Source organism: Monodelphis domestica, chromosome 7 (assembly GCF_027887165.1).
Source record: "Monodelphis domestica isolate mMonDom1 chromosome 7, mMonDom1.pri, whole genome shotgun sequence".
NCBI lineage: Eukaryota > Metazoa > Chordata > Mammalia > Didelphimorphia > Didelphidae > Monodelphis > Monodelphis domestica.
This window is the reverse complement of record NC_077233.1, coordinates 53670338-53693723: the sequence shown is the minus strand read 5'-3', so window position 1 is coordinate 53693723 and position 23386 is coordinate 53670338. Positions and strand designations below refer to the sequence as shown.

The 23386-nt window shown below is 38.2% G+C and overlaps 1 protein-coding gene across 1 annotated transcript in view; it reads right to left on the bottom strand.

Annotated features, from left to right (window-relative positions):
• Positions 1-23386, bottom strand: part of SLC6A11 (solute carrier family 6 member 11) — a 185130-nt gene that overhangs the window by 147087 nt on the left and 14657 nt on the right. Inside the window, exons 3-4 of the mRNA XM_001365646.4 lie at positions 22693-22833; positions 19231-19321 (exon numbers count right to left, since the gene is read on the bottom strand). Of these exons, the coding sequence (XP_001365683.2) occupies positions 19231-19321; positions 22693-22833 (232 nt within the window). The remainder of the gene's footprint in view (positions 1-19230; positions 19322-22692; positions 22834-23386) is intronic.

The following is a 23386-nucleotide window of genomic DNA, read 5'->3' as shown; positions in this document are numbered from 1 at the left end:
TGCATTGCTGCTAGTAGAGAAGTCCATTACATTCGATCATGCCAGATTGTATCAGTCTCTGTGTATAAGGTTCTCCTGGTTCTGCTCTTTTCGCTCTGCATCAATTTCTGGAGGTCGTTCCAGTTCCCATGGAATTCCTCCATTTTATTATTCCTTTGAGCACAATAGTATTCTATCACCATCATATACCACAATTTGTTCAGCCATTCCCTAACCAAAGGGCATCCCCTCATTTTCCAATTTTTTGCCACCCCAAAGAGCGCAGTTATGCATATTCTTGTACAAGTCTTTTTCCTTATGATCTCTTTAGGGTACAAACCCAGCAGTAGTATTGCTGGATCAAAAGGCAGACAGTCTTTTAGCGCCCTTTGGGCATAGTTCCAAATTGCCCTCCAGATCTTCATTCCTATTGGAAACATTAATAAGGATAGTGGAAGTACCCTCCCATAATTATTGCCATCAACCCTAAAACTATTCATAACAATATTACACAGCACTTTAAGGTGTGTAAAGTATTTGCATATAGTATTTCATTTGATCCTCACAAAGCATTATGAGGCAAGTGCTAATATTATTCCCATTTTATAGATGAAGAAAATGAGAATGGAAAAAGGTAAAATGACTTCCCCAGAGTCATATAACTAGTAAGTGAGTGAGACAGAATTCAAGGAGCATTTCCTGACTCTAGTACCCTATCCATAGTGTTGGCAACTGAACACCAAGAGAAGGAGTAGAGAACCCCTCAAATAGAGGCACTATCACATCATGGAGAGAATAATAAATCATGGGGGAGTGGCACCTTTATATATACATACACACACACACACACACACACACACACACACACATATATATATATCAACATCGGAGTCTTTGTACTGAGATTGAGGGGCACTAGCAAGGTCATGTGGAACAAAGACTCATACCCTCCACCTTCTCTCTCAGTGGCTGGCATTTTTCTGCTTTGGGTTACTAACAGTAATTCTCTCTTAAAGCAAGCATAATTTTAGAGTGCAAATTACTGATACTCGAAAATAATAAAGGAAAAGAGGGTAACATGGACTGTCACCATTTCCTGCAAAAGATGAACTTAAGTATAAAGTAATTGTCACCATGAGGATACCAAACCCCTCAGTGAAGAACCTTTCTATCTCCTTGCCAAGAGGCATGGAAGCAAGAGTAGCTTAGCATATAAACTCATTTGCAAAATGTTACAAAGGAGATTGTAGAAAATGACAAGTAATATTACTCCATAAAACAGAAAATTTGATAGAAAAATAAATATGTAAAAAGCAAATTCAACTATGAAACCCAGCGAAGTCAGATCACTCAGTCTTTCCCAATTCATCTGAATTCCAGGGTCTTCTTTCTATTGATTATTTCCAGTTTATCCTGTATATAGCTTATTTGTTCATTGCAAGCTGTTTCCCCATCTGCTCCTCAATACCAGAGACTATCTTTTGACTTTCTTTGTATCTCCAAGCACAGTGCTTGGCACATAGAAGGGACTTAATAAGTGCTGATTGACTGACTGATCCAGAAAGTGGACTAAAATTGAACAGAAAAAAAGAAAGTTAGATCCCTTTTGGGGAATTCAGTAACATTTTGAATGTTATTTCAAGTGGTTTACTAATTCCTAAATTCATTTTTAAAAAACCCACTAATATCCTTGAGCACTATTAGTGGCTATAAATCACAAAGCACAACAATTCACAAAGAATAAAATTTGCAGGTGACCAAAAAATCAGAGGAGAGATGGGCCTAAGTAGTCCGCATTATATCTCCAATGATTTTGTATATACAAGAAGCTGTGGAAAACCTATCATTCAGAAAGTGTGTGCTCAGAAAAGGAAACAGGCCCATTATATAGCAAGGGCAAATAATAAGAGACAGAGTTTGAATACTGCACAATTACCAACAGAATACTAAAAGGGACAGAAGAAAGCTTTCAGCAGATGGGCAGACTCCCTCTAAAGAATGGATAGGAAGTCAAGGACAAGAATTGCACAGGATGATAATGTGTGGATGAGCTGTAATCAGCACTAACTTTGGCACCCTTTAGAATCATAAGATCTCATTCTGAAGCCCAGATCTGCCAATCATATTTGGCACTTTACTTTTGAGTCTCAGTTTCTTCATCCATAAAATGAGGAGGTTGTACAAGTGACCTCAAAGGTCTCTTTTAGCTCTGATATTCTAATGATTTTCTCAATATCTCATATAACTCCCTGACCCAATACCATTATAAAGTAAGGTTCCTTTTACCTTACTCTGAGGGACCTGCTAGAACATGACAAAATACAGCCCTGTTGTTTCAGGAAAACTCATATATATCTATCTATCATTAAGAGCAGCGTCCAAAGATCCCCTGAGAAAACACCTAGCATTGATTTCATTGTTTTATTTTCTTTTTTACATAATCTAATTTTTAAAAAATAAAACAACTTCGTGTACCCCAACTATGTCCAATATCTTTAAAATAGATAAAATCTTTCTTATTCAAAGTTGTATTTAAAAGCAGATTTAATCTATACACAGTGCACAGAGTATAATTCTTTATTTTTTCTCTTTTCCTTTAATGGATAAGTGATTTGGTTTCAAACAGATCTCTATTCCTGAGGCATCATTATCACAATTTCTTTCCCAAGCCTCCATCTTCTCATCTACCATGATGTAGATGAAAGAAGAAAGGAAGGAAAGAAAGAAGAAAAGAAAGAAGACAGGAAGAGAAGGAGGGAGATAAGAATGGAGGGAGAGAAGGAGAGAATTCTGAAAATAACATTTGGTCTTGTACCTCTGTGCCTTTGCAAAGACTACTCCTTCTTTCCTATTTCCACATTTTCAAATACCTAAGTCCTTTGAGGCTCAGCTCAGGTGCCATCTACATGAAACCTTTCAGTTCTTGGTGTCTCTTTCACCCCTGCTAAAATTACTCAAGTAGTTAGAACATTAGAGATTGGTGTCTGGTGGCAGACATAATGTTCCAAATATCTGCCCACTCCAGACTCCGAGGGATGTGATTGTATCTGAAAAATCTTTCTCTTCTTTATCTTAAAGGAGGACAGCCAAAACTTTGCTAACTGGGAGAGGTGAGCAAGGGTGCTGCACGATGAATGTCATTCTCTCTCAAGGGACTTCTTACTCCTCCCTGCTTTAGAAATAGGGAGGGCTAAGTTCTCCTAGAGATACTAATGTATACTTTCTTACTATCATTTCTCATCTTTCACCTCTATTGAGGTTTTAGCTCTCCTCTCCTTTAGAATGAGGGGATCATTTTCCTTTTAACAAACAGTATAGTCATAAATTCTTAAGTCCATGGTTATTGGCAGTGTGAAGATTACTGTAACAATGAAAGTACTTAGCTCTTCCTTTATTGGGAAGATTGGATTGTAATCCACAATCTATTTTTATATTTTAATCCCCAAAAGGTGATAACTCAGTATTTTAAGTAGATCTACCCATTTTAACTACAAAAAGGTGTTAAGTAACTACAAAAGGTGAACTAACCAAAAAAGGTGTTAAGTAACCAGAAAAAGGTATAATTTAACCAAAAAAAGGTGGGAACTAAAGAGTGGGCAGTCCTGGAGAAGAGTGTCTGCTGTGATTGGTAGACATGAAATTTAAAGGAGGTGACACAAGAGAAAAAGATCTTTAAAAAGAGGACCAGAGACCAGAAGACGATATATATTCAATTCAAGGAGATTGAGGAGACCTCTGACTTGGAAGAGAGACTGGAAGACAGACTTGAGGATAGACCAGAAGACAGACACCCAGACTTCTTTCCATTTAGACAGTCACCATTGGTGAGTGAAAGGCTGACTTAGTGACCCCTCCTTTCTAGAGGCATAAAGCCTCCAGGAAAGGCCCATCATCTTGAGACTCTTTTCCCTGATTAGAGCCTTAGTATTTCTACCTGGCTCAGAGGAAGCTGGAGTTCCCCACCCCCTCTCTGTCTCTCTCTCTCTCTGTCTCTCTCTCTCTGTCTCTCTCTCTCTCTCTCTCTCTCTCTCTCATTCCTTAATATCTTCCCTCTATTTTAAATAAAACTACCATAAATTCCATTCACTTTAGTAATTCATTTGGGATTTAAAAATTAAATCCCTGACAACTTCCTAATTAATATATTCAAGTCCAACCACAATGAAATTTATGTGCATCAAAACAAACCTATTTCTATTATTTCATTACTTAGCATTTACTTTGTATAACTTTGGTATTCATTTACTTATGCATGCATCATATTCACCTTCCAATAGAATATAAGTTTCTTGAGGGGAGGAAATATTTTGTTTTCAGTTTTCCTTTGTATCTCCAGGGCTTGGTATTGTGTCTTTCACGTAACAGCACTTCATAAATTCTTCCTGAATTGAACTTAATTTCTTCATACAGTAATCCTCCTTTAACCTACTACACAGGGAGCATTGCCAAGGGCTTATGGATTGGAACAAATGTCATCTTTGTGTAACCAAAGCAATAATCTATAAATAACTTTAAAACGTTTGCTTTCAATTTAGGAACTCTCAGAAGGAGGGGGGGGGTGTCACACAACTGACCAGAAATATAACAGGGGACTCTTTGCTGGCACTGGTTGCAGTTGGCACTGATTGGCAACTATCACTTGTGTGTACTTCTGGGTCATATTTCAGGGGCAGAGAGGCAAGCTTGTGGTTGGTCACAAGGAAGCAAGTGCCCTGACCACAGATCAAAGGCAGAGAAGAGCACCAGAGCTTAAAGTTTCAAGGGAACAGGGAACCTGATCAGAGTTCCAGAGTCAAGAATCACTAGATTACAGGGAGCAGAGACCTTCCTAGATAAAGACTAGAGCACAGAACAGGAGAGCAGGTTATGGAAAAGCTGAAGCAGAATCTATTATGCTTTAGTAGAAGAAAAAAAAAGAAGGTGTAACAATCACTGGGACAGCTAGGTGGTACAATGGATAGAGCATTGGGCTTGGAATCAGGAAGATATCTTCATGAGTTCAAATCTGACCTCAGATCAGTGTGATCCTGGGCAAGTTATTTAACCCTGTTTGTCTCAGTTCTTCAACTGTAAAATGAGCTGCAGAAGGAAATGGCAAACTACTTCAATATCTTTGCTAAGTGTGCAAATTTAATATAAAATATACTCCCTTATTTCACTTGATAGCCCAATTCTTTGACTGGTTGAGCATGAATACTGTGGCTTCCTGAAAGAGACTGACTCAGGCACAGCTGTGGCTACCTGGTGTCTTGGCAGGCTAGTGGAAGCTCCTATACAATGGTGACTTGTCCAGAAGTCAGGATCCAAACTCTCCAATCAGAGAGCCCCAGTAGAAGTGGTGAAAACGGGCTATAAAAATAGATGGAGAGGAAGCACTGGCTCTCTCTCCCCCATCTCTGGAGCCTTAATGCTCCATTTGAGCTGTAGCTACAAACTAGAATTGGGGAAGCATGGGGTGGCTTGATAATCTTCCTCTCTCATCTGAGAATTTTATCATTACACAAGAAAACTACTGAATGGAGGTGTGAAGGGTCAGATGTGACTAAAACAATTGAATAACAAAAATTAAATTTGTGTCAAACATCCATATTTCTTGTAAACAATATATTATTGGATTACAGTATCTAATCCCATCTGATCTTCCACTTTATTTGTGAGCTCATTCCCAATCCCATTCTCAATTATGACTACTGTGTATTTCCCTCCCATCCTATTTCCCTCTGATTTTCCTTATCATTCTATTTTTATACTGTTCCTTATCAAAAGTCTATTATGCTTCTGACCACTGCCTCCCTTAAACCTGCCCTCCCTTTTATAATTTCCTTCCCTCCAGCATGTATTTTTTAATCTCCTTTCCCTTTTATTTCCATATTGGGTATAATAGATTGGTTCAAATTATATATATATATATATATATATATATATATATATATATATATATACAAATTCTTCCCTCTTTGAACCAATTCTGATGAGAGTGCGGTTCAAATGCTGCCCACTCTACCCCTAAAGGCAGATAGGTTGTACAGTTTCTCTAATAAAGTTCTAATTTCTGAAATATATAGGGAACCAAGTCAATTTCAGAAAAATAAGAGACATTCCTCAACTGATAAATGGTCAAAAGATATGGACAGAAAGTTTTCAAAAGCCATCTATAGTCATATGAAAAATGCTTTAAAATCACTATTGATTAGAGAAATACAAATTAATGAGCAAATGAGCCACTATGCCCTACGTATAAGAAATGACAAATCCTAGAGGGGATGAGGCAGAAATAGATACACTAATTACTGATTCAGTCATTCTAGAAAACAACTTGAAACTATGCCCAAAGGACTATGAACTATGCATACCCTTTGATCCAGTAATACCACTACTAGTTCTGTACCCTAAAAAGATCAAAGAAAAAGATGTATATATACAAAAGAAACTATAACAACCTTTTTTTTTGTTGGGGCAAAGAATTGGAAATTGAAAAAATGCTTATCAATTGGGGAATGGTCAAAGAAATTGTGGATATGATCATGACAGAATGCTATAATAAATTATGAGAGGTGGTTTCATGGGAAAAAGCAACAAAATCTGTATGAACTGAGAAGTCAGAACTGGGAGATATTGTGCACAGTAATAGCAATATTATAATGATGATCATCAGTGAGAGATTTGGCTACTCTGATCAATACAATGATCCACAATAATTTCAAAGGACTCATGATGAAAAAAAAACAACCTCTCCCTCTACAGACAAAGAACTTATGAACTCTGAATGCAAAATTAAGTATAATTTTTCTCACTTTCCTTTTTTAATTTTTTGGGGCAATATGGCAACTATGAAAATATGTTTTGCATGATGTCACTAGCATAATTGATATTATTCTGCTCACCTTCACAGTGAGCAGGAGGGGGGAAGAGAGAATTTGGAACTGAAAATTTAAAAAGGAAAGAATGTTAAAAATCAATAATAAAATTTTTAAAAGATAGTTTATATCTATAATTTACATATATGTGTGTGTGTGTGTATACCCAAGGAGTAGGAAAAAAAAGAGATTCCTAATCAATTTGCACATGCCTCTCTGTTTAAGAGGCAACATTACATCTCTCATCTCTTTGGGAACTTTCACTTCCAAATAACTGCATCATGGTGATGTACTTCTTTCCCTTGCTCCTGTGAACTGTACCATTGAAGCAGTCAGACCCAGCTAGTGCCCAAGAGGAGAGTCAGACCAATAGCTGGCTATCCCCAGCACTTAGTATAGTGCAAGGGACTTAGTAGCACTTAATAAAAGTTTATGAAATGAATGAATGACCTGCTACCAATAAAGCAGCAGGAAGAAGGAAGGAGGAAGAAATGTGGCAATTCAAAAAAATATATATTACATGCCATTGGTAAAAAAACAAAAACAAAAAAGGGTTTAAAAAGGGGGTTACAAATATAGAAAGAAAACATCTCCTCTCATTCAAAATAAATAAATAAATAAAAGGAAGACTGAACCAGGGAATGGAGGCTAAGTAATAGTGCAGAAGGCAGAAGTAGGAGTAAATGGTTGCAACTTCAAGAAGGAAAATTGATGATCCAACCATTCTGGAAGGCAATTGGAACTATGCCCAAAGGGCTTTAAAAGAACGTCTGCCCTTTGATCCAGCCATACCACTTCTGGGTTTGTTTCGTAAAGAGACCAAAAAAATGATGATGGAACTGTTTGTACGAAAATATTTATAGCTACACTTTTTATGGTGGCAGAAATTGGACAGTGAAGGGATGTCCCTCAAGTGGGGAAGGCCTGAACAAATTGTGGTATATGATGGTGATGAAATATGATTGTGCTATAAGAAATGATGAACTGATTGATTTCTTTAAGAACTAGAAAGATCTGCATGAACTGTTGCAGAGTAAAATAAGCAGAACCAGGGGAACATTGTACACAGTTATTGAAACATTGTAGGACAATCAAATTTAATAGATTTTGCTACTAATAACAATACAATGATCCAGGACAATTCTGAGAGACTTATGAGAAAGAATGTTATCCTCAACTAGAGAAACAACTGTTGGAGTAGAAATGCAGAAGAAAAACATAGAATTCCTCACTTGTTTATATGGGTATATGTTGTGGGGTTTTTGTTTTAAAAAATTACTCTTTATGGAAATGGGTTTTGAGTGATAATATATGTATAACCCAGACAAATTGCTTGTCAATTCTGGAAGGGGGAAGGAAGAAGGGAGGGAGACAACATAAATCATGTAACCATGGGGAAATTTTTTTTAATGTTATTATTCTTAAAAGAAGGAAAATTGAAACTTGATTTAGGTGAAAGGTTTTCAGAACTTTCCAAAAAGGAGAATTAACTGCCTGAATAGGCAAATATATTTACCTTCTTTAGGGGTCTTCAAGTAAAGGCTGGTTGACAAATTGCTAGGTATATTATAGAGAAGATTCTTTGTCAAATATTTAGCTACCTAGCATTCATATAGCACGTTCTAAATATTATCTCATTTGATCCTTATAAGCAATTATGGAAGGTAGGTGTTATTATCACCACCTTTTCACAGATAAAGAAACTGAGAAGTGATGTGACTTATCCAGAGTCACACGACTAGTATTAGTTAATTTATTCACTGACTTTCCTCCGGTAAAGAGATTTGCTATAACCACTGGTTGCAATGAGATAGAGGAATCAATTCTTATCATAATCCAGCATGACACACAATCAGACAGGCTGGCAAAAGTGACTCTGCTCTTCTATGTGGATCAGGTTCTGAGGTCTTGGGATTCCAGCTTTTCCCTCCCCAGCTCCCACTATCTATATGGGGCTCCCAGAGCAACTCTGACCAAAAGTACACACAACTTGACCCTGTTTCCATAATAATGAAAAATTGCTTAATAAATGAAATCAACTTCTGGAAGGAACAAAGTCTCTACAACTTAGCTTCTGTAGATCACTCCTCGTTTCTTCTGTGCCCTTGACAAAAAGTCATAGTTTCCTAATAGCAATGACTAGTGTCTCTCTAGTATCTTAAAGTTTACAAATCACTTTGCAATAATCCCATGAAGTAGGTAGTGTAAACATAACAGCTAGGGCCCAATTAGTGAGAATGATGAATCCCCTGAAGTGGCCACATGGTTCCAACTCACATTGTATATTTCCATTGGCCTAAAACCAACGATCATATTTTACATAATTATAACTTCTAACAGTGTGAATTCAATGAATTCGTGGGGCACAAGGGAAATTCATTATTTGCACTAATGGGGGCCCAGCTATTACCTCATTTGCTGAGGCTCTCTGAGGTAGAATAAGTAAGCCAGGGTTACTGTAGTGATGGTGGCAATGTGGCAAAAAATGGCAGAGATTACTAAGAATTATCTGGGTTTTAGACTTTCGATATATGCCAATTTAGTTATTGATATCTATGTGTGAGAGCCTAATGACAAATGGGAAAAATACTCTTAGAAGAAATAAATTCTATCTATCAAATTTGAAAGCCTTACTACAAATTAAACAAGAAGACAGAAGGAAGTTGAAGCTAAATGGAAGGATGGTTTACAAGTTTTCTCTGGAGGGGCAAATGAAGAAGTTGGAAGTTTTGGTTTTATTATGGATTCAGAAGCAACAAAAAACATTTCATGGGGCATTTGGTCATCTCATATTTCATTGCTCATGATGGGGATGTACATAAAGGTCACCATGAAAATAACTGCAGATTACACACTAACATCAATTGCCAAGGAGGAAAAGGAAGCAGAGTTCTATGAAGAAATTGATAAGACCTTCCAAATAAATTAGCCTATACTTTTATAGTCAGGGATTTCAAGACAAAGGTAAATCTAGGTTAGGACAGCAAAAACATGCTAGAGAATATGATTCAGGAAATATGAGAGAGGCTAAATACTTGCAAAGTACTTAGGGAGCATCACACACATGCATCATGACCACTTTATCTGAGAAAAGATTCAGAGGGTACCAGAAACGATGAACACAAACCAACACTAAAACGAACAAAAATAAAAGTAATTATAGATTTTTATAATCAGGAAACAAGGTTATCAATTTAGGACTCCTTATTGAGTCAACTATTTGTTTACAGTCATATCACTAATTTGTTAAAACAAAGATGGGAAGTAGCACAAAGCTAGAAAAAAGAATAAAAAAGATTTGGTGTATAGTTAATACAATTTTATTCTCACAAATTTTCAACAAGTCATGACACCAAAAGTGTGAAATAGACTCAGGAAAGGACCTTAATAGTAATTAGAGCAATTATATATGGATAGCTAAATGACATAAACCAATTGCCACAACAAGTACATCATCAGAGTTTAAAAGCTATCTTAATTAGGTAACAATTGATATACTTGGGAAGTATAGAAATGTGACAGCCAAGGAGACTCACATAAACATTTTAAAACTCTTTCTGAGAAGAACAGTATTTCTGAATAGCATTATAAATAGTATGTCTTAGTAAAATAGCAAGGAGGGGAGGGAAATCAATTTAAAGAAAGCTTGGTAAGAGATTCAAGAAAATAAAGTCATCCCAAGAACATTAATGGATAAAATAGAAAGGAGAACCACAAAGACATGAAAGATGAAAAAAGACTTCCAGTGATTTACATAGGAAATTATTTTCACAATCAAGCACAGTGACATATTTATTCTGATATTGTCATCTTGGATGTGTTTCTCAAGGAAGTAAAAAAGGTACCGAAATAAACAAAAACACAAGGAGGATCTGGACTAGAGCAAGTATATATATATAGCAGAGGTCTATGTTGGAGACTACATAATTTGGGAGGTATGGAGAAATAGATTCTCAAAGTGTAATAACAATAGCCACTATATGCCTACTATGTGCCAGTCACTATGCTAAGCACATAATAAATTTTATCTCATTTGATCTAAATGAGAGAAAGATATCAAAGCTGGGGTAGCAGGGGTAGGGGTGGGTAATAAAACATCAGAATTCATTTATAACAAAAGATGCAACTGAGAGATATCTATAACTAGAGGCTCATCTGCCTGTTTTTCTCTCTATGTTAAATCTTTTGAGAATAATCGATATAGGCATTATAGGCATCCTTGATAAAAATCTTAAAAAGGAAAAGATAAACTCCAGAAAATAACATTCCATAGTAGATTACATCTCTGTCATCACATACTGTCTAAAAGAAATAGAAAATATTGTTTGTCCCTTTCTTTGAATCACTAGGAATAGCACAATGCCTGGCCCATAGTAAGAGCTCAATAAATGCTTACTAACCATTGACTGATTCCATCTTGTTTATTGTTGGGTGACCATAAAAAGAGTATTTAATTTGGTAGAATAAGACATTATCTTAAAAATTCTTCTTCAAAAGGCATTTTAAGATATATGTATAATATATATAAACTTGTTCAATAACCCTCTGATCATTAATATCAAATGAAGTATAAAACATGAAGACATATTTCTCCTAATATTTAAAAAAATAACCCTTACCTTCTATCTTAGAATCAATACAATGTACTGGTTCCAAAGCAAAGAGTTGTAAGGGCTAGGCAATGGGGGTTAAGTGACTTGCCCAGGGTCATATGGCTAGGAAGTGTCTGAGTTTGGATTTGAACCCAGGACCCCCCATCTCCAGGCCTGGATCACTATCCTCTGAGTCATCTAGTTTCTCTCAGAAGGTAGAGGTTTTAAAAAAGGGGACACATTTTGATACTTGCCCCAGGTTCTGTCTATGCTTCATATAAACTCTTACCTTTCATTCCCCCACCAGCTTTTTCAGGTGGACAATACAAGTAAAAACACATGAACATTGAAGCTTGGATGTCATCAAGTCAACTAATATTGAGTAAATGCCTAGTATTTGCCAAGTACAAGAAGCACCAGGGATACAATAAAGAGAAAAACAGTCTCTGTTCTCAGAGCTGACAGTCTAATGAGGGGACAATACGTAAAAGCCTATGAACCAACAAGATATATGGAGTACAAATTGGGCAGAGTCCCAGAGTGCAGACACTAAGATGAAGGAAGACTGGAAGAAACTTCTTGCAAAAATGGGGTTTTAGCTGACATCAAATCTAATGACTTGCTCCAGTTCACACTGTTAGTATTTGGCGGTGATTTGAACTCAAGGTTAGTACTTTGTCACTGAGAAAAAAATTAAACAAAGAAATCAAACAAGTAACTGTGAATAACTCTGGAAAAGACATGTACGAGTGGCGAAAAAGCTAAAATGTTCAAAGAGATATGATTTGAGAGAAATACTATGATCCCCTTTAGGATAACAAAATGTTGATTTTGAGACCTGCTATAATAGTTATGAATAAACTGTAATGAAAGCTGATGCTACTGAAGGACGTAGGACCTATGGTTTTCTTTATATCACTCATCACCTGAATAGCCTCTCTTAAATTTCAGTTGGGCAAAGGTAAACTTGAGACAAGTCCTCATCATATTACTTATTATCATTGATTCCAAACACCTAGAGTTTTAACTAATCTTTCATTCCCTTTAAATGAAATTAAAGGGATATTGCATTTATTTTGAGATGCTGGGAGAACACCAATTAGCTTTTACCCCTCAAAAAACCCTGTATTTCCACCCAACATCTATGAGGGAAGACCATCAAAGAGTACTTGGGTTAAAAGAAAGGTGAGTAATCTAGTTACAGTAATAGAAGTGAACAAATTAATTATCTTAAACTACAGGAGAAATTGGGCATGGTTTCTAAAAGGAAGAGAGCTCTTAGAATACAAGACCTGAAAAAGATACAACCTGGGCAGTAGTCAAAAAGAAATAATACTAGTTTGGGCATCTGAAGACCTAGGTGAAATTCCTGCTTCTCATATTTACTATCCATTTGGTCTTGGGAAGATCATTTAATTTCTCTGGGTCTCAGTTTCCTCATCTGTAAAATTAGGGAGTTGGACTAGGTGGCTTGAATTCTTTTCCATTACTCTATAAATGATCCTGATGATGCCTAAATAGAAGAGAGTAATCAGGAATGATGAGAAATTAAGGATCCATCTGATATAAGGATAAGTTGAGGAGAAGACTTAGGCTGATTCTTATCATTATCTTCCTTCCTTCCTTCCTTTCTTCCTTCCTTCCTCTTCTTTATCTTCCTTCCTTCCTTCCTTCCTTCCTTCCTTCCTTCCTTCCTTCCTTCCTTCCTTCCTTCCTTCCTTCCTTCCTTCCTTCCTTCCTTCCTTCCTTCCTTCCTTTTTTAACCCTTACCTTCCATCTTGGAATCAATACTTTGTATTGGTTCCAAGGCAGAAGAGTGGTAAGGACTAGGAAATGGGGGTTAAGTGACAATATGCAATATTGATTCTTAGATAGAAAATAAGGGTTTAAAAATAAATAAAAAAGAAGAGAGAATGTTTAGTGAAAATGAATACATTGTTCCACACCCAGAATCCCCCAGGATATATATTCTCAAATATGTATATGTTTTCTCTGCCAATAAATATAATGTAAGCTCATTGAGGGCAAGAATTATGTCATCTTTGCCTCTATAACTCCAGTGCCTAATGCAATTTCTGACACATGCTAGGCACTCAATAAATGCTTACTGGGATGGGGGGTAGCTAGGTTACTCAGTAGATAGAGAGCCAGTCCTGGAAATGGGAGTTCCTAGGTTCAAATCTGGCCTCCGACACTTAACACCAATTGTCTAGCCCTTACTGCTCTTCCGCCCAGGAACTGATACTTCACATCTATTCTAAGACACAAGGTAAGGGTTTAAAAATGATTATTTGTTTAGCAATTGACTGAGCATGAGATATGACTTTGTATTTGAGATGCTCAACCAAAGAATGGGGGCCTTGTAAGGTTATGGCTGCTTCATCATTGAGACTATTTAAGGCAGAGGTGAGATGCACAGGACACCTGCCTGGGATACTATGTAGAAGGAGGAGTTTGGACTAGAGGATATCTAAGACTCTAAGGTGGTGATGGAGAACCTTTTAAAGACCGAGTGCCCAATCTCACACAGTGTGCAATCCTCACACAGCATGTGAGCCCCTCGCCTTACCCCAGACAAGGGAAGGAGGAAGCACTACCATTGGGTTTCTGGGCAGAGGGAGGGTGATGGGAGAAATGTCCTCAGATTCACAAGGAGAGGGGGAAGGGAGCATCTCCCTCTAGCCAACACAGCCCAAAGGGGAATGCTCCTGCTAGTTCTTTTAGCCTAGCCGCCTAGTATTCCTTCTCAATCCACATATGTGTTTATAGCTAAAGTCAATGGTAGTACATACTCCTTCTAGCAAACTGCCACCTACTTAGGGATATATGCACACACATATGTGATGACCACATCTCAAGATAGTCCACTTTTAATCATTTAGGAAAAATGAACTAAAGTTAATGCATTGTCTCCATCCCATCTTTAAGGGTCACCCTGCTCTCTCCTTTGAAATCTGTACTCATGTGCCTCAAACACAATCTGAATCAGCAAACATTTAGCACCAACTGTATATAGAGAAATATGATAGATGCTAAAAGAAAGATGGCCACTGCCCTCATGTAGCTGATAGTTTTGTACAGTCCAATACAAACTATCTTTTTTTCTTTAAACTCTTTCTTTTATCTTAGAATCAGGACTATGCATTAGTTTCAAGGCAGAAGGGTGGTAAGAGCTAGGGCAATGGGGGTTAAGTGATTTATCCAAGGTCACACATTTAAGGAGTATCTGAGGCCACATTTGGAACCTTTGGTCCAGGCTCTCAATCCACTGAGCCACCTAGCTGCTCCCAAAACAATCTATCTTTATATATATTTTTGAAGCCTATGTTTTAAATGAATCTGTTTTCCAAGATAATAGCTGTACTGTACCTATATCTTACCTAGATCATCTTTGCTTCTGGAGAGGCTGAGCCTTGTGATCCTCTGAGTTTGGGAGTCTGAGCTAGAGTAGGGCTAAAGCTAATCAGATGTTTTTCAGTTAAACTGGCACCCATAAGGTGAGCACTCAAGGATAGGGTCACCAGACTTCTTGATGACTCAGATCAAAGCTGTGACTCAGTATGGTATCAGGTTGGTATGTGTCTATTATATGTTCAGTCTAGATGAAATAGAAAGATCTAGTCTCAAAAAATGCAAAATAATAATAATAATGATATTTATATACCACTTCAAGGTTTGCAAAGTGTTTTCTGTGTATTATTTTATTGATCTTTAATATAACCCTCTCTGTTATTTTTGTTATTGTTGTTCAGTTGTGTCTGACTCTCCATGTCCCCATTTGTGCTTTTCTTGGCAAAGATAATGGGCTTGGTTTGCCATTTCTTTCTCCAGTTCATTTTACTGATAAGGAAACTGAGGCAAACAGGGTTAAGTGACTTGCCCAAAGTCATACAGGGTCACGCAGTAAGTGTCTGTGGCCATATTTGAACTCAGATCTTCCTGACTCTAGGATTGGCTCTCTAATGGAAATTTCTCTCTCCCCATTTTTTTTTTTGCAGATGAGAAACTGAGGCTCCGGAGGCTTATTCATGGTAACATAGCTAGTACAGTGCTGGGATTTGAATCCAGGCCTCCCCTTCCAGCCCCAGCAGATTATCCTACACCTCATTTTTGCTGAGGCAGAGAGGAATATACCCCCAAGAGAACTGGACTTACAACCAGGAGAACTAGGCTGATGTCCCAACTCTAACACTTATTAAGTATGTCCCTGGATAAGTTATTTAACATGACACCCATTTTTTTTTTGCTCCATTTCCTCTTCTGACACTTGAGGATAATAACAGTTATTTCTGAAGGGCCAAACTCACAGGGATCTGAGGACCTGAGTAAGGGCACTTGTAAGTCAGCAATGCTATATGAATGAGCTTGTAGTTTCCTAGCAATTTATATACCATGTTTCTTTACTTTATCTATCCTCCTCATCTTCTCCATCCCCTTGACAATGGAGCCCAGGCTCTGCCCCTGAGACCCTGGGCTCTGAAAGATGTCTTTTCACCTTCTCATTCCAGGAATCAGGCTTCCCCATCACTTTTCAGCCATTTCCAAACCAAACTATCTGCTGAATTGTATATGTTGTATATGTTGTCATCCCTCCGCCTTCCCAACTCCCCTTTATATGTCATCTTCCTCTCCTAGAGTGGAAGTTCCTTAAGGGCAGGGACTATTTTGCTTGCTTGCATTTCTATCCCCAGTGTGTGGCAGAGTGCCTAGTGCACACACAAAGTATTAAATAAATGCAACCTCATTCTTTCAATCATCATCACTAATCAGCCATTTCAGTGGAAATCCATAGGAGAAAGGTCCAAATTCTCATTTCCTGCCCATAATCACTCAGCAGTCAACTGCAGTCACAAAATCATCAGTGTTGATGATTACAAAAGACCTCGGGAGTCCAGTCTTTTAACGAGGATCAGAGATTTAGAGCCAAAAGGTAAGCTAGAAATAATCTAGATACAGCTGCCTCATTTTACTGAGGAAGCATCTGGAGCCTAGGCCCCTTCAATGGTATTGGGTGGCAGAGTCAGGATTTAAGGCCAGTTCCTCTGACTCCAATTCAGTAGCGACCATACTACACTCTGATGCCTCTGAATTAAATTCAAACATTTATTCAGCATCTATGGTATACTGAATTTGATGATTCTGGGGATATAAAGAAAAATTAAGGTATGATTTCTGCCTTCAAGGAGTTTTACTAGCCACAGCCAAAAACATCATGCTTTTAGTCTAACATCATGATATCATTGGTCTTCTTCAAAGACAAAAAAGGAAAGGACAGATAGGTGGTACAGTGGATAGAACATAAGGCCTGGAGTTCGGAGGACCTGGATTCAAATCTGGCCTCGGACACTTTCTAGCTGTTTTTTCAAATTTGGTCAAATTGATCAACTGCAATTGTCTAGTTCTTGCCACTCTTCTGTCTTAGAACTGATACTAAGGAAAGAAAGAAGGAAGGAAGGAAGGAAGGAAGGAAGGAAGGAAGGAAGGAAGGAAGGAAGGAAGGAAGGAAGGAAAGAAGAAACCTCTTTATTTATAACTGCCCTTACTATTCTTCTGCCTTAGAACCAATAGACAGTATTGATTCTAAGATGGAAGGAGAAAGAGAAAAAGAAACAAACAAACAAACAAACAAACAAAGAAGTTAGGAAAGAAAGAAAGAAAGAAAGAAAGAAAGAAAGAAAGAAAGAAAGAAAGAAAGAAAGAAAGAAAGAAAGAAAGAAAGAAAGAAAGAAAGAAAGAAAGAAAGAAAGAAAGAAAGAAAGAAAGAAAGAAAGAAAGAAAGAAAGAAGAAAGGAAGGAAGGAAGGAAGGAAAGAAGGAAAGAAGGAAAGAAGGAAAGAAGGAAAGAAGGAAAGAAAGAAAGAAAGAAAGAAAGAAAGAAAGAAAGAAAGAAAGAAAGAAAGAAAGAAAGAAAGAAAGAAAGAAAGAAAGAAAGAAAGAAAGAAAGAAAGAAAGAAAGAAAGAAAGAGACAGAGACAGAGGGAGGAAGAAAAGAGACAGAGACAGAGAGAGAGGGAGGAAGAAAAGAAAACAAATGACAAATAGTAAGAACTCACATTTATATAGCAAAGTTCCCTACATAGTTTATTTGAAAGGACAAGAAAAATACATCAGTAAATTTAATAGCAGATATCAGATGGAAAGCATACAGGAGACAATCAGATGAAGAGCTAGGAATGATTTCTATGGTGAGGCAGTCCTAACAAAGTGTTTAACTTGCCTCTGAATACCTTCAGTGCCTAACACTCACTACTACCTTTCTGGCAGCTCTTGTTACAAAAGTTTTCCTTATCTAAGGCTGAAACCAGCCTATTCGTAACTATCGCCCATTGGATCTGTGTTACCTTTGAGACAGTGCTGCTGCTGCTAACACTACCCTAGGGCTCAAAGACCACTGCAGATGGCAACTGAAATCATTAAAGTAAAAGACATTTGTTCTTGAAAAAGGCAAAAGGAGAAAGAGATGACAAAGGATGAGATGGATAGATGAGTGTCATGGAAACAATGAACGGGAGATTGGATAGACTTTGGGAGACAATAGAGGATAGAAGAGCCAGGTCTGCTTTGGTCAATGGGGTCACCAAGAATTGGACATAACTGAACAAATGAACAATTACACACAAAAAAAGAATAGATAGCATTTCTATAGCCCTTTAAGATTTGAAAAATGCTTTACAAAAATAATTTCATTTTATCCTTACAACCAGTCTATGGAGTTGGTGCTATTATTTTGCCCATTTTACAGATGATGAAATGAATGCACAAATAGGTTAAATGACTTATCCAGGGTCAGATAAATGTCTGAGACAGGATTTGAACTCACATCTTCCTTATCTCAAATTGAACAGTTTATTATGTCACCTAGTTGCCTATAAAATCAAAGATTAACCCAGAAAATGTACTCTTATCAACAATGAAGACCCTTCTTTGTTTATGACTTTGCACCCCTTCTACAGAACTTTGTTTGAGACAGCAAGGAGGCATTAAGGAACAGACTTGGAGTCAAGAAGAACTCAGTTCAAACCTTGTTTCACATACTTACTCACTATATGACAAAGGGCAATCACTTAAACTCTGTGATCCTCAGCTTTCTCTTCTATAGAATGGGGATAACACTTTAAAAACCTTAAGGAATATCTAAATGCTAACTAATCTCATTATTATTGTACATAATAAACACTTGATACAAGTTGATTGGATTGAATTGGTCTACATCATCTTCCACGTGGGATTCAAGTACTGAAATCTGTAAACATGTCATTCCTCAATCTTCTGAAGTATTTGTACATAGGGTTTTAGAGCCAAGAGGGACCTTGGAAGCCATCTAGCCTAACCACTACATTTTTCAGATAGAGAAAACTGAGTCAGGAAAGTAATATGACTTATCCAAGGTCTCACAGTTAGTGAGTCACTGAGGCAAGATTTTTACCCAACCACTTATGACTCTTCCAGAAGAAAAATATGCTCATTAATTAGCAAGTTTCAAATATCCTGTTTTCTTTTAAAGACAAATACTCAACATTTTACTAAAAATCTTCTAGATTTAGCATGCAATGATACTGGCTATCAATGAGTAAGAAGAAACCCAACACCTGAGATCTTGGGCTTCTACTTTAAACTCTATAAACAGGAAGCCATAGTTATTGTCTCTGGAAAGAAGGGCATCTGGCCCTGAAGCCCAGCTGAAGCAGTGGGGCTCCTGTGCACCCCACATGGCCAGCTGAGCTGGCTCCCCAATTTTTCAAACCTGCAGGGATGAAACATTCCTGGGGTAGAAGAGGGAAGGGAGTTCTCGGTCACACTTACTCCCAAAATTCCATGACGGGTGAGGTGGCATTCTGGAGGGACACCTGGCTGCAGTTACTCAGGTTCAGCTTCTGAAACTCCACGCAGTGAACTACAATGGAAATCAAACAGTGAACCCGTAAAGCATATCAGCTTCCATGAGAGACATGTGCAAGCACAGGGGTGAGGGACAAAGTGGGGCCATTTTACCAGCAACCTGACCACCAGGAGAAACTGCGCTGTTCAGTTTAACGGAATCCAATTCAGTTCAATCGCTCTTGAATTAAAGCCCCTACTCAGTTCCAGGACTGCACTAGGAACTGGGATTTTTGCTGTTGTTCAGACGTGTCCAAATCTTCGTGACCCACGAACCATACTGTCCATGGGTTTTTGTGGCAAAGACTCTGGAGTAGCTTGTCATTTCCTTCTCCAGTGGATTAAGACAAAGAGAAATTAAGAGACTTGCCCAAGGTTACATAGCTAGGAAGCATCTGAGATCAGATTTGAACTCAGGTTTTCCTGACTCCAAGCCTAACTTTCTATCTTTTGAACCACCTAGCTGCCCCAGGAACTAGAGATAGAAGACAGAGGAAGCTCAAGAAGTGTACGTGAGCACAGGTTAGTGAATAAATGCAAGGTATATATTAAATTAAACCACAGAAGTTTAGGAAGGAGACTGGAGGGACATTTAGGTTGCCTAACGGTTAGAGAGCCATACCTGGAAACAGGAGGTCTTGGGTTCAATACTGACCCCAGACACTTTCTTGTTGTATGACTTTGGGCAAGTCACTTAACTCCCATTGCTTAGCCTTTACTCTTCTTCTACCTTAGAACCAATGCATAGTATTGATTCTAAGATGGAATGTAAGGGTATTTTTCCAAAGGACACTGTACAGTAGATCAACAAAACAACAACAATAACTCATATTTTTAGAGCATTTTGATTTAAAAAAACTTTTTGACATGTATTCGCCCAGTTGATCCTTACAACACTGTGAAGCAGGTGAATTATTAATTATCCCTACTTTTACAGATGAGAAGTCACACAGCTAGGAAGTAAATAGCTAAGTAGATTTCCTTTTTTGGAAAGACTCTCTCCTCCTCCTCTTCCTCCTCCAATTATCATCTATAAACTTATTTGTTTATGTGTCTATCCCACTAAAACTATATGCTTCTCCCACTAGTACTCTGACATTCTGACTGAGTCCTGCATTCTATCCACTTCACCACTTGCCAAATGATTCTACAAGATGAGCTGAGAGGGGAAGAACACAAAGGCTGACATGCCAACGGGATCATGTAATGTCAAGAACATTGACCTTAGGGCCAGAAGACCTTCTATTTGAGTATGCAGCTTAGCCTGCCATGTGGCAGCTTGGCAATTGAAACCATTCATGCCCTGAGGCAGGCCAACTTGTCCAGAATGATTGCACATTACTCCCTTGTACACACAGCCCATTCCAGCTGAGCTAGCCCGTTGGCTCTTACCCAAATCGAACTCCATCTCCTAGTTTGCCTACAAGGCCTTCAATGCTTCCTCAAAGCCCCCTGTTAGCAGCCTGGCTTCCTTCAAAATCTAAGTCATGTGTCATCTCCTGTGTGAAGCCTTTTCTGATTCCCTTATTTGGCAAGATTCTCTTCTCCTCTTCGTCCTCCCCCAATTATAATTATATATAGATAGTAGTAGTCTCTCAGTAAACAGAGGATGACGACTGTCTTTGTGCATTTTCATCTATGGTGTATAGATGAGTGTGCACAAAGACACTTGTGCGTGAAGGAGATTTAAGTGGAAAAGTCGACGCACAGAGACAGTCCCACTCTCTCGGCGTTGGAAGCCTGGGTCCAGTGGCACGAAAGGTCGTTACACCTGGAGACTTCCTCAGCTGCATTGGGTGGCCGTGTTATATATATTATATATATATATAATATATATATTATACATATATATATAATATATATATATAAAACAATCATCTATAAGCACATTTGTTTATATGCTTATCCCACTAGAAGTAAGTAAAATCCTAGAAGCAAAGAAAGGGCTATTTTGTTGTGGTTGTTTTCATGTAATATTTTCATATCTCAAGTCCCTCAAGAAAGGTACCTTGAAACTGTTAAGAAGATACTTAATAAATATTTTTTGGATTGGATTGGATTGAATTAGCCAGGACATCTTAACTTCCTCTACCTGAGTCTCAATTCAGTCATCTGTAAAGGGGTATATTTCAACGGCCATGGTCTCCCTCCTGAAAGACTATATTCCCAACTATCCCCTGGGCATTTTGTACTGGAGCTCACATAGGTATCCCAAACTCAACATGTTCAAAACAGAACTCAACACTCTCCCTTCTTCCAAATTGCCCTCTCACGGTCAGTGAGCTCACCTTCCTTCCAGCACCCAGGGTTTGCAACTTCAGTGCCATCCCCGGCCCCAACACCTCACTCATCTCACATATTCCATCGGTCGTAAATGTTTTCTACAGCATTTCTTGCAAATTTCCCCATCTCTGCACTCAACAAAGCCAGTGTGATCTCTCACCTTTTGTCTGGACTATTGCAATAGATTTCTGGTTGTATTCCCTGCCTCAAGTCACTCCCCATTCCAGGCCAACTTCCATGCTGTTGCTAAGGTGATTTGGCTAAAACTCAGATCTGATGCTGTCACCTCCCTTCTCAAGAAATTTCAGTGGCACCCAGTTACCTCGAGGATCAAAAATATAAAGTCATCTATTTCACATTTCAAGCTCTTCATAACCTATTTCAAATAACTGAACACATACTCTCCTCTCTGCATTCAACAAGTCAGCTACACTGGCAAAGTGATGTTACAATGGATGCACCATTTCCTGTCGCCATGCTTTTTCATAGGCTGACCCCCATTCCTGGATTGTTCTCTCTTATAAACTCTGCCTCTTCCATTCCCCAGATTCCATGAGGATGGTGCTGAAGCACCACCTCTTTCAGGAGATTTCATAAAATACAAAATTCCATAGCTGGAAGAAGCCTCAGTGCTCATCTATCCCAACCTGCACGGGAAAAAGAATCTGCACTAGAATCCACCAGCCAAGTGGCCACCCAGTCATTGTTTAGGGATTACAAGTGAGGGGGAACTCATAACCACCCAAGACTTTCCATTTTCAAATAGCCCTATTCGAATTGAAACCAAAATTTATCCCAATGCATCTCCCATATGTTGCTCCGATTCTGCCCCTTGAGACAAATTATAACAACTCAAATCCCTCTTCCATGTTACAATTCTTGAAATACTTGTAAACAGAAATCATGCCTCCCCTCCGCCCATCTTATCTTCTTCAGGCAAAATACATCCCATTCCTTAAATTCACAACCATATGGCATGAACTCAGGGCCTTTTCCCATCTTGCTTATGCCCTTCTGGGTGATCTCCAGCTTATATCACAGTCTGGCACAATCACAAAAAGGGGATCATCCATGGGTCATCAAGAGAAGACTTCTGGCTCCTACCTGTATTCCACTCATGCCCACAGGTGGCCCAGGGGAGCTCAGTGGTGAAGCAGTTGAACAGGTAGAAAATAGCCCAGGCTAGAATGATGATGTAGTATACATTTAAGTGGGCCTCAATAACTTGAGTTGCATAGCCAATTCCTGGGGAGGGAATATAAGAAACAGATCTCAATTACTCTACTCCCAGTCAGTGACGATTCTTAGATTTCATACCTCTGACATTCAGTTTATTTCATCTCAATTCAATTCAGTTCAATTCAATTAAACAAAAATGCATTTAAGTGACTACTGGAGGCAACATAATATACACAAGTCTCACCCTTAAGAAGGTATAGTTCTGGGGGCAGCGAGGTAGTGCATTGGGTAGAGAGTCAGGTCTAGAGACAGGAGGTCCTGGGTTCAGATCTGACCCCAAACACTTCCTAGTTGTATGACTCTGGGCAAGTCATGTAAACCCCATTGCTTACCACTTTTCTGCCTTGGAACTAACACACAGAATTGATTCTAAGATGGAAGATAAGGGTTAAAAAAAGCTTTCGTTTCCTGGGGAGGGGAGAAGTAGCTTTAAGATTAGTCATATGTCATATTGTAGTTGTTCTTTTTGTGATCTTGTGGACCTCTGTCCATGGATTTTCTTGGCAAAGCTACTGGAGTAGTTCTTCTGCAGTGTATCATTGATCTATAGGCAGAGGGT